Source organism: Ipomoea nil, unplaced genomic scaffold, assembly GCF_001879475.1.
Source record: "Ipomoea nil cultivar Tokyo-kokei standard unplaced genomic scaffold, Asagao_1.1 scaffold2957, whole genome shotgun sequence".
Classification (NCBI taxonomy): domain Eukaryota; kingdom Viridiplantae; phylum Streptophyta; class Magnoliopsida; order Solanales; family Convolvulaceae; genus Ipomoea; species Ipomoea nil.
In genome coordinates this window covers 3,846,373-3,858,263 of record NW_017619385.1, presented here as the reverse complement: position 1 = coordinate 3,858,263, position 11,891 = coordinate 3,846,373, and the positions used below count along the sequence as shown (strand labels likewise).

The 11,891-nt window shown below is 32.9% G+C and overlaps 1 protein-coding gene across 1 annotated transcript; it reads left to right on the top strand.

The window, feature by feature from the left end:
* The first annotated feature begins 2,892 nt into the window (after positions 1–2,892).
* Positions 2,893–10,299, top strand: LOC109162787 (tropinone reductase homolog). Its single transcript, XM_019311471.1, has 5 exons — positions 2,893–3,022; positions 3,116–3,323; positions 3,397–3,613; positions 9,283–9,395; positions 9,997–10,299. Exons 1-5 carry the CDS (start codon positions 2,949–2,951, stop codon positions 10,174–10,176), a joined length of 792 nt encoding a protein of 263 aa, XP_019167016.1. The 5' UTR covers positions 2,893–2,948; the 3' UTR covers positions 10,177–10,299.
* The last annotated feature ends 1,592 nt before the right edge of the window (positions 10,300–11,891 follow it).

Genomic DNA, 11,891 nt, shown 5'->3' with positions numbered 1-11,891 from the left:
GAATAATGGCTAAAATATTGACAAACATAATGAAATTGCTAATGGGTGAATCATTTCGGAATCCCAAAGTGCGTTTATTCCTGACAGGTTAATTACAGATAATATCTTGGTGGCAGCTGTGGTGGGTCACTACTTGAACAGGAAGTAGTGTGGTGTGGTTGGTTGGAGTGCACTGAAGTTGGACATGTCGAAAGCATATGATAGAATGGAGTGAAATTTTTTGGAAAGAATGTTGGTGGTGCTGGGGTTTAGTGATAAATGGGTCCGGCTGATAATGCTGTGTGTGACAACGGTGAACTATACTGTGATGGTGAATGGGGAGGTAGGAGGACGGGTCAAACCGACTCGTGGGCTCAGACAAGGAGACCCTCTTTCCCCTTATTTATTTATTATCTGTGCTGTGGCATTTTCGATGTTATTGCAAAAGGAACAGGTTGCAGGATCTATACATGGATGTAGAGTTGCCAGGGGGGCACCTCCGGTATCGCATTTATTTTTTGCGGATGACAGCCTGCTTTTCTTTAAAGCAAATATTCACGAAGCTAATGTGGTTAAACAATGTTTGGTGAGGTATGAGAAGCTATCTGGACAGGTGGTGAATTATAACAAGTCAAATATATGTTTTAGTCGAAATGCCCAGCACATGGCCAGAACACAGGTGGCGAACTGCCTTGAGGTTGTGCAGGCGAATAATTTTGGGAAATATCTGGGCCTCCCATCGTTTGTGAGCAGAAATAAAAAAGCAGTTTTTTCTTATGTGGGGGAAAAGATCAGGCAAAGGATTGGATCGCGGAATAAAAAATTATTATCTCAGGCTGGTAAGGAGGTTTTATTGAAAAGTGTAGCTCAATCTATGCCAACCTTTTCGATGAGTGTCTTTTTGTTGCCTGAAACAGTTTGTCAATCCATTGAGAAAACCATGAATAGATACTGGTGGGGAAGTGGCAGAGATAGGGGATACATTGGAAGGCATGGGATAAATTATGTATCCCTAAAAAATTTGGTGGATTGGGTTTCAAGGAATTGAGAGCATTTAACTTCGCTATGCTGGGTAAGCAGGCATGACGTTTTCTTACGGATCCAGGATCTCTGGTGGCAAGAATATACAAAGCCTGGTATTTCCCCACTTCTAGCTTTGTTGATGCAACTATTGGAAATTGCCCAAGTTTTGTTGGAGGAGTATAATGGCAGCACACCCAGTAGTGGTAGCTGGGATAAGGCGCAGAATTGGAAATGGTGAGACAACTCTTATTTGGGGACACCCATGGCTCCAGGATAATCCAAGCCCCTTGGTACAAACAGTTATGCCTGAGGAGTTAAGGGAGGCACGAATAGCAGGTTTAATAGACCCACAAACAAAAATATGGGATCCACATATTTTATCTGATTTATTTATCCCTGAGGATGTGAGCAGAATAATTATGATTCCTGTTAGCCCTGATTATGATGACTCATGGTACTGGATAGGTGACCCAAAAGGGATTTATTCAGTAAAAAATGCTTACAGGCGTATTATTGGTGATTATGAGAATAACCCAGGTGATTTTGATAAGTGGGTTAAGATGTGGAAATTAAAAGTACCACCAAAGTGGAAGACTTTTTTGTGGAGAGCAGTATGTGATATTCTACCCACTACCACGAACTTAATTAATAAGAGAGTGGAGATTGACCCGACATGCCCTATGTGCATGATTAATCATGAAGATGTGTTGCATGCATTAGTATATTGTGAATATTCTACATTAGTTTGGAATATAACACAATTGCCTATCACAAACATTGTTACAGATTCGTTCGCAGCATGGCTAACTGGGGCTATGGCGGCCTTAACGGAGGAACAGACACAGTTTATGGTGGGGGTTCTCTACAATATATGGAGATGCCGCAATGCGGCCGTGTAGAAAGGAGCCATGTCACGGCCGCAAACGGTGGTAAAGGGGGCGACAACAATGCTCCAAGCATATGGCGATGTGCACAGTCGCACCACACGGGTGGAATCGCTGCCACAGTCAGGACCGGAGTTGCCCGACAATCACATGCGATGTTATATAGATGCGGGGTATCGGCAGGAAACCGGGGAGGCTACGTATGGAATTCTGTTATTAGCGCCCGGGGGTTCGTTTGTTGCGGCAAAGAATGGTAGATTGTCCTCTTGTTTTTCACCACTCATGGCGAAGGCATTGGCATTTAAAGAGGCGCTGTCTTGGCTAATTGAAAGGAATGTTTACTCGGTGTGTCTTCTTACAGATTGTATGGTACTGCGAACCACCATACACCACCAATCTACACCCATTCACTCATATGTTGGGGTGATAATTGACCAGTGCAGAACAATGATGTCTTTGTTTAATTTTATTTCGTTAAACTATGTGCCTAGACAGATTAATTTACATGCTCATACTTTAGCTTCGTTAGCTTTTACTCAGGAACACTCTATATATTGGGATGCTATCCCTCCTAACGCTATTACAGCTTTTATCAATTAATACAATCGGCGGATTGGTTTTTCAAAAATATTCGATTATTTGTGTTATTTTTATTTCCGAAATTAGCTTTGTGGAAGTTGCAATACAGTGAAGGTTTTAGTGGCAAATTATTGTGTGGACCATGGTCCACACAATATTACGTGGACCATAACAAAAAGTACATTTTTAATAAACTAAATGTACATTATTTTTGTACTGAATTTACATTATTTTTATAAAATGTACATTATTTTACAGTAGACAAAATATGATCCACACAACTTGTGTGGATTACAGTCCACACAATAATGATTGGGTTTTAGTGGTTGTGTTAAAAAATGTTACTGTAGCTATATATATACTTGTCGGTATGGACTAAACATGGGAAAATCATAATATAACCAGCCAGCAGGTTGTGTGTTAAGCTACTAGTAATATAATCTAAGCTTTGTTGTTTGGTTCTTCATTAACAATTATCAAGAAATGAGCAGAGGAGAAGGAAAGTGGTCTCTTAAGGGCATGACTGCCCTCGTCACTGGTGGAACCAGAGGCATTGGGTATGAATTAATTCAACTACTAAACTCTTTCCAGGCCAATAATATTTTTGCTGAAACATATGTTCAAATTTTTATTTGTGTGGTTTTTATTAGTTCTGCAATCATAGAAGAGCTAGCAGGATTTGGAGCAGAAGTGTACACTTGTTCCCGGAATCAAAACGACGTTGAGGAGTGCGTGGAGAGATGGAGGGGGAAAGGCCTCAAAGTCGCCGGATCTGCCTGTGATTTATCTTCACGGCCCCAAAGGGAGGAGTTGATGGAAAAAGTTGCCAATCACTTCAATGGAAAACTCAATATCTTGGTTGCTACTTTTCCATTTCTTTCTATCATATATTTGTATTTGGGTAAAGATATGACTTATATTGTTTAAATAGGTGAATAATGCTGGGACAATAGTGCCTAAGGACGCAATAGAGTTCACAGCTGAAGATTACACAATTGTAATGGGAACCAACTTTGAGGCTTCGTTTCACCTTTGTCAATTGGCATATCCATACCTCAAAGCTTCAGAAATGGGAAGCATAGTTTTCAACTCCTCTGCCGTTGGATTCTTGCCTGTCACTAAAACTACTCTCTATTCCGCATCCAAAGGTAGGTATTATTACTTCCCATTTCTGCATCATTTTGCTTATCCACTCATACCATGAACCAGGGTCTATCGTTATATTGTAGACCTGCTCGTCCAAAATGGCATAAAATTATATGTCTACAATTAATATATTATGTGTCAAAAGTGAACGTAGTTAACAAATTACGTGTCTTTAATTTATTTTCTGATACATAATTTATTAACTGAAAGCACATAATAAGATCCACAATGCAAAATGAACTGTCTTCATAGTTCCATCCTTTGTTGCCTGCACAGTGCACACACATGACCAATAATAGATGCTCTGTCGGGTCGGGGTGTGGGGACCCTTAGGGCTAGGTTTCAGCCTTTTGAAAGAATAATAAATGAACATAAAATGCATAAATCCATAATGGTGATGACGCACAATTTCAGCCGCCCTGCATCACGCCATTTTTCAAGTTGCATTACTATAATTAGATGTCACTTTCTTCTCTCAAAAGGTGAATGTCAAATTCTAAAGATCCCTCACACGCAAACCAGACAGAACATGTGAATGGATGTAAATCATAATAATTCAATTGTTCAGCAGACAAGATAAAATATCGGTACGCACAAATGATCTACCCACTTTATGCATAATTTCCACAATATTACTGTCAAGTTTCAAGCTTTAACTTCTTCTCTCAATTATTGTTTACAGAATTACTAAGCTAAAGCCGTGTGAGCTAGAAGTCAAGTTTCTTGCCGGCTGAGAAAGTCAATATACATATAAATGAATATAATTATTAATTAATTAAAAGTTGGTGCAGTTTTATAAAAACCGGTGGCTAGAAGTCACTTTCTTGCCGGCTGAGAAAGTCGATGTACATATGAATAAATATAATTATTAAATTCCTTTCAAAAAAAATATAATTATTAAATTAATTAGAAGTTTGTGGAGGTTTATATGGAAAATATTATGTGTATTTCCAATTTTTATTTATATATACAAATTTTTTATGTAGACACTTTTATTAGGACTCATATAAAAAAATAACTTATCAGCCCGCTACATTAAGAAATAAAATTGAGAAAGTAAGATCTGAAAGTACATGTAATAAAACTCAATTTATAAACACTAGCCAAAGTGATTAGGTGAACCATAATTTGTTCTTAATAGATGTTCAAAACTGATTGGTAAGAACTTTTAAAATTGTCTACCCACAAGACCAGAAATAGAGGTGACAAAATCCCGAGTCGGGTCTGAGCCTAGGTTAGCACTAATCAGATCGGTCTAGGATAACCTGGGCCGGTCCCGGACCTGGTCCCAGGCTAGGCCCAAATTTTTTCTTATTTATTTATTTTTATATAAAATATTTATAAATTATTTTTTTTTTTGTTTGAAATAAAATTTAAACCATTGACCTCATAATAAATAGAGAATGTTCTTACCAATTAAACTACTTCAACCTTATGATATAATAATGCAAACACACACACACACACACATTTATTTATTTATTTATATACTCACGCGCACTTTTTCAAAGTTAATATTTTTGTTTAAAATAATATTTTAACTATTAATCTTAAAATAAAAAATTAATATATTTTTTTACAAAATTAAAAAAAATTCTAAGACTTTAATAACATTTGAACTTGTACTATTAAAATTTTTTATAAGACTTGTAATATTATTTGATACTTATAAATATTATAATAAAATGTGTTATAATTTATAAAGTGCATGCTAGATTTTGTCCGAGCCTGGGCCGGTTAGGGACCTAGGCCGTGTCTTGGGCCTAGGCTGGTTTCGAGCTGGGCTCCAGGCTATTTTTTTATAGGACCTAAACCGGCCCTTTATAAGCGGATTTAGGTTTGGGCTAAACCCAACCCAGAATCGGTGAAGCTCAAGCCTGCATTTTTCTAGGCCGATTCAGAGCTGGTTCCACCTTGATCCGGCCCGTAGCCACCTCTAGCGCAGCCGCAATAGTCAAATGATGGATTAAAAAACACTAATTACTCATTTTTTAGAATTACCTTTTAATTTGATACTAGTATTTTCACCCGTGCGTTTCACGAAATGGATTTGTTATAATATTTTAAGAATATTTGGATCGATATACAATTATATAAATTATAACAATGAATATTATATACTGAAATTGATGAAATGGATTGGATCGATTCTGTTTTATGATGTTATCCATTCAAGCAAATAATTGCCCAATTACACATGCGATGCATGGATAATTTTTTTTATTATATATTTAAATAATAAAATTAAAGATGAAATTATAAACAATTCTAATATTTGAAAATGTACACTTATTTGATTATAAGATTAGTGCAAAAGTATCACTCAATTAATTGAATATTATATGACTCCGCTCGTTTGTCTGCAATTATCTTAAAAAAATCAAAATGTAATATGATTTATGTAATTATATTATTACTTAAATAAGTATGGGAAAAGGAGAAATAATTTAATTGTAAATATTATAAAAATAAATCCAACGACCATGTTTAGCTTAATTGTCATAATAATAATTATGCAATTTTTATTGCCAATGACCTTGTGGTCTCGAGGCATGAAGTGGATCTTCCAAATGGAAAGTCATGGGTTTGAGCCACAGTGGGGGCGATATTAACTCTTTGTGCTTCATTAAGTTGAGAAAGTAGCTATGAACAAATACTAAATTATAACAGAGTTAGTAGTACTCAAAAAAATGAATTAATCATAATTATTATGATAATTTATTTTGTTATCATATTACATATATATATATATATATATATATATATATATATATAGAGAGAGAGAGAGAGAGAGAGAGAGAGAGAAAGATTATCAAAAAATTAATTGTAATTATAAAAAAATTCAACGACCATGTTTAATTGTAACTATACTAATATTCATGTAATTATTAGCTTAATTAACAAAATATTATTAATCAATTATATTAATATATGTGCAAGTAATGCTTTAATTATCATAATAATTATTAGGTAATTATATTAATATTGTGCAATTATACTTTTATACTTTCAATATATATATATATATATATATATATATATATATATATATATATATATATATATATATATATATAACACGTTGCAAATTTCGTCCTTTTTTCTAACAACTCGTGCTCACTTCTCGTTTCTAAGCTATAGCTGATATTGCAAATCTCGTCCCTAATGTTTTGTTAGGAAAATGACGAATTTGCAACGTTAGGTATAACTTAGGGATGAAAAATAAGCACGACCAATAAGTAGGGACCGAATCATACAATTACCTTATAACTTAGGAACGAAAACTGCAAAATTTTTCCTTAAACATTTAAGATTAGTGGTCTAATGTAGTACTAGTAGTCTAGTACTACAAATGACTATGGTCCTGTTTGGTAACATAATTAGCTTATCAGTCAATTTTGACTTGTTTGACCACTATTAGCTATTTGACTTGGTTAAACACCCAGAATGAGTGTTAGCTTTATGTAACAACTTATTGCTCCAAAATATTAAAATTCAAAAGTTGTTCAAAGTAGCTTTTTTGATAAATTTTTTTAAAAAGTCATTTTGCATGTAATCAGCTATCAACCAATAGTTAATTTACCAAATATCTTTCTACAAGCAGCTAATGCTATCAACCAGTTAAACTCACTAACGAATAAGCTAACAGCTGTTTACCAAACACCCCCAATATGTACAAAAACTGTGCACATGGTGTAGTTGGAAAAGGATATTTGCAGTAAATTGGTTTACTTTGGGGGTGTATTCAATCATGACTTTTGTAGAGTTTTAAAGACTTTTAAAATGATAGATTTTAATAAACTTTGATTGACTTTCATAGAGTCGTTCAAAACTTTTTAAAACTTTATAAGACTCTATAAAAGTCTATATAAAAAACATTCATAGACTTTTATCAACTTTTTATTTTAAAAAGTCTACAAAAGTCATTGAAATTCTAAATTGAATACATCCTTACAAACTTTCAATGATTTTAATTCTTATCATTTATAATTTTCTTACAAAACATTTATAATATACCATAAAATTTTCTTATTATGTAGTTCTTCGCCCACATCAACATTCTCAACATTATTATTTTATCTATAGTATGTTGAGACTTATATGCTAATTACTTATATATATTATTAATAAACATAAAAAAATTATTTCATTAGAAATTCATAACAATATTGAATAAGAAAATTTATAATAAAAGAATTGATCAAATAAAATATTTAAAAATATAATTACAAGTTGCATAAAATAAAAAAAATAAAAATCTAATATATATATATATATATATATATATATATATATATATAATTATACTTGATATATTGCTAGGTATCACGCAAAGAACTATTATTTGCAATAGCAATTTGAGACTGCGAACAACAACAAGGTGTTACTGTTTACAACCCCAAATTGTTGTTGCGAACAGTAGTTCGCTATTCGTAGTAACTTATTGTTAAAAAATTAAAAAATATATATTGAGAATATAAACATAAAAAGAATAAAAATCAAAATATATAAGTATTTATATAAATATTATGAAACATATATTAAAATTTGATGATGAAAAAATTGCTTTGTTCATGTATTTAGGGAGAATTAGAGAAAGTTAGGGATAAAAAATTCATAGAAAAAATAAAAATCAATATAAACAAGCAATAATGAAGTAAAAATAATATTATTTCGAATTTTTAGAGGAAGATTGTAAAATTTAGGAGAGAGAAAAAAATTGGTAGAGTTTAGGTATGAGGAAAATATACGATAATGAAGAAAAAAATAATTTTATTAAATTTAGATAGGTTTATAAAGTTTAAATTGGGAGAAAAATTAGAATTTAAATAGAGAGAGAAAACATTCAAAGTTGTTAGAAAGAAAATTTTAAAATGTGGGGGTTGATGGTTGGATTTCAACTATTTATATTTGAGAAGAAAAAGTCTACAAAAGTCTTAAAATTAAAAAATTTACAAAAGTTCATAACTTTTTGAATAACACGTGACTTTTAAAGACTCTGTAAAAGTCTTAATCGAATATCACACAACTTTTAAAGACTCTTTAAAAATCTTGATTGAATACCGCCTGACTTTTAAAGACTCTCTAAAAGTTTGAATTGAATACCCCAAAACTTTTAAAGTTCATAAAAGTCTTTAAAACTCTATGAAAGTCATGATTGAATACACCCCTTAATAATTATTATAAGAGAGATAAACAAAGAAATAGAACGGTAAAAATGACACTCATTTCGCATGTGCGGAGGACATAATGTAAAAATATACATTGACTAAAATATACATTGACTAGTGAGTATGTTTGTGAGTGCAAACTCAATCTCAATTGAGATGTTTTATGATATATTACTTCAAAAATTTGATAAAATAATACGGAGTAATTATTTTTGAGTGATGAGTGAAATTTCGTCATTATTTGAGGGCATACATACAGTAAATTTTGCTCATGTGTAATAGCTCACAAATTATACAAGAAAAATAAATTATCCTAGGTTGATCTTGTGCGACAGGCTCAATCAAAATGATGTTAGCAAAAATTGAATTCGTAATAATTAAGTACGAGTATCCTATTTTACTAACTTGGCTATCTTTTCAGGGGCAAAATAATAATATTCGTTCTTTTATTCTATGTGATTTTTTTTTTAATAAATTATAAACCAATTGAAAATATGTAGGAGCAATAAACCAAATGACAAAAAACTTGGCGTGTGAGTGGGCCAAAGACAACATCCGTGTTAACTCGGTTGCACCTTGGATCATCCGAACCAAGCTCGTCAATGACGCCGAGGTACGCATACTACAACATAATTTTCCTTTTCAGATTAATCTTTTAAATTCTTTTCTTAAATTAATTTAGCTCTGATTGGTAACATAGTTAACTCATCAGTCAATTTTGGTTTGTTTGACCACTATTAGCTGTTTGACTTGGTTAAACAATTAATATGAGTATTTGATTAATTAATTTTTTATAATAGCTTATTGCTCTAAAATGCTAAAATTCAAAAAGCTAATCAAAACAGCTTTTTTTTTTTTTTTTTTTTTTATCAAAAATTTATTTTGCATGTAATCAGCTATATATCAGGCTATCAGCTCACAACTAATTTACCGAACATTTTTCTACAATCAGCTAGTGCTATCAACTAGTCAAACTCACTAATACAATCAGCTAACCGGTATTTACCAAACACTCCCTTAATTATCAGATTATAACTAATAACTTTTGCCAAAAATCTTGTGGTCAAGTGACGTAAGTGTAGCTTTCTTAAATGGGAGGTCGCAAATTCGAACTTGGGTATTGACTCAATAATACTAGGAAAAAAAAACTAATAACTTTTTGCTCTAATTAAAATGAATTCATTCATATTTTTTCCAATGTATTGACAATGCAGAGTGATGCTAAAGTATCAGATGAAATCGAGCGCATGATCCGTCGGACTCCGATAAGCCGGCCAGGAGAGGTCGGAGAAGTGTCGTCACTGGTGGCGTTCCTTTGCTTGCCCGCTGCATCATATATCACCGGACAAACTATCTGCGTAGATGGTGGATATACCATTACTGGTTTTCCATAAAATAATAAACTCTTATTTTTTTCGTCTATATATTATAATAAATCTCTTTATCTTTTTCACGGTTGAATAGTGTCTTGTCATGTTAAAAGTTAAATATTAAGAGACAAATTTAAGAGGGGATCGAAATAATGTGATATATTGTTCTTAAACTTTACTCTTTGTGATTAACTGAGCTGTTCATGCGGGCTCTACTGTGTGTAAATTGTTTTACGAATGTTGTTGCAATGTTGCAAATTTGAATAATTATGTTTGTGCGTTTTACGTTGTTGTGTATATCAATTTTTATATATTCAGCCTATATTATATTCAATTTTTATGCAGCACAAATAATATGTTATGCTTGAAATTTTACTTTAGGATAATGACCTATAAATGGAAGAAAAAATCCAGAAGAAGTCTTGATCTAGTCACGTCGAGGGCTTTCAGAAATGCTCTTTTAAGACATTCTTTACTTTTACCACAATAGTACGAGAAAGTATTCTTAGGAGCTGAGATTAATCTCGAAAAGAGTTCATACGTGGAAGGATAAAAAGAGGTATTAGACACATTATAATTTATCTGACACCCCTTTGCTCAAATAAATTGATGATACGTAGAAGAGTATTTCTGAACCAAAGTATGCTTACACTTATAGGGAAATAATATTTATCTTATGGTTCTCAAGTTACTAAGTAAAGGATTTGGCTGAGGATTGTGGCAGTTTTTGGATGGGCTACCACTTGTTAAGCGACAATAGACAAATTCAAATTTCAAATTGGCAATAACTCCTCCTCATCAATCTATAAAAGGAGGATCCTTTGCTGCGCTTAGAAGATGATGGAAAACAATTGGTATCAAAGCATGTCACGTATTCAAATCCCATTGAAAACATGCTATGCAGTTGAAGCTAACAAGTGTTGAGAGCTAAGGGGGATTGTTGGGCAGCGGCTCGAAGAAGCAAGTCCAACATCTTGCCATTGAAACATTGGGCAGCGGCTTGAAGAGGTGAGCTGAGTCCAACATTTTGTCATTGAAACATGGTGTTAACTGCTAAAAAGTATAAGAAAATAAAATTTTGCATATGTTACTAAGCTAAATATACATTTTGGCATAATGGTAAGGGATTGTTCTTGACGTAATAATATGACTTTATATTAGACAATTAAATTGTATTGAGGTAATTCAATTTACAGAAAGTTCGTTAATGAATATTAAAGTGCGTTTGAAACCATAAAATGACTTCAGAAAGTAATTATTCTTTAAATTTTAATTTACTACTTTAGGATAATGAACTATAAACTTAAATTTTTTCACAATTATATAATAAGTAGTTATTTTGCTTTCAAAAAAATATAATAACTAGTTATAATAATACGCACATTGTGCGACTGAACTAATGTCTAACATGAAGTGCAACGTGTGGAGGAATTATCAGGGATTGAAATGCTGTGTTCGTGAGAGCTTTTGCTAGACGGGTGGGAGCCTGCGGAGCTATAGGGAATATACACCGGAGTTGAGATAGCCTGGGAGCAAGGTTTTTGTAGAGTTGATCGAGATAGAGTCAGATAGCTAGTGCAACACTAACCATCAAGCTGATTGAGGAAAACGTGGTGTACGAGGGGTTGGGAAGGAATATCGTTGAGTTGTGCAGAGCATCAAAGGCTCGGAATTGGGAATTACAATTCAAACAAAGCCCGAGAGAACATAACAAGGTGGAGGATTGGCTCGCAAAGCAC

What these genes read in the sequence shown, in the direction of transcription:
- LOC109162787 (XM_019311471.1), top strand. Translation starts at nt 2,949, where the DNA reads ATGAGCAGAGGAGAAGGAAAGTGGTCTCTTAAGGGCATGACTGCCCTC. An exon ending in GGTGGAACCAGAGGCATTGG is followed by an intron (nt 3,023 to 3,115) that starts GTATGAATTAAT and finishes GGTTTTTATTAG; the next exon opens with TTCTGCAATCATAGAAGAGC. An exon ending in ATGGAAAACTCAATATCTTG is followed by an intron (nt 3,324 to 3,396) that starts GTTGCTACTTTT and finishes TTGTTTAAATAG; the next exon opens with GTGAATAATGCTGGGACAAT.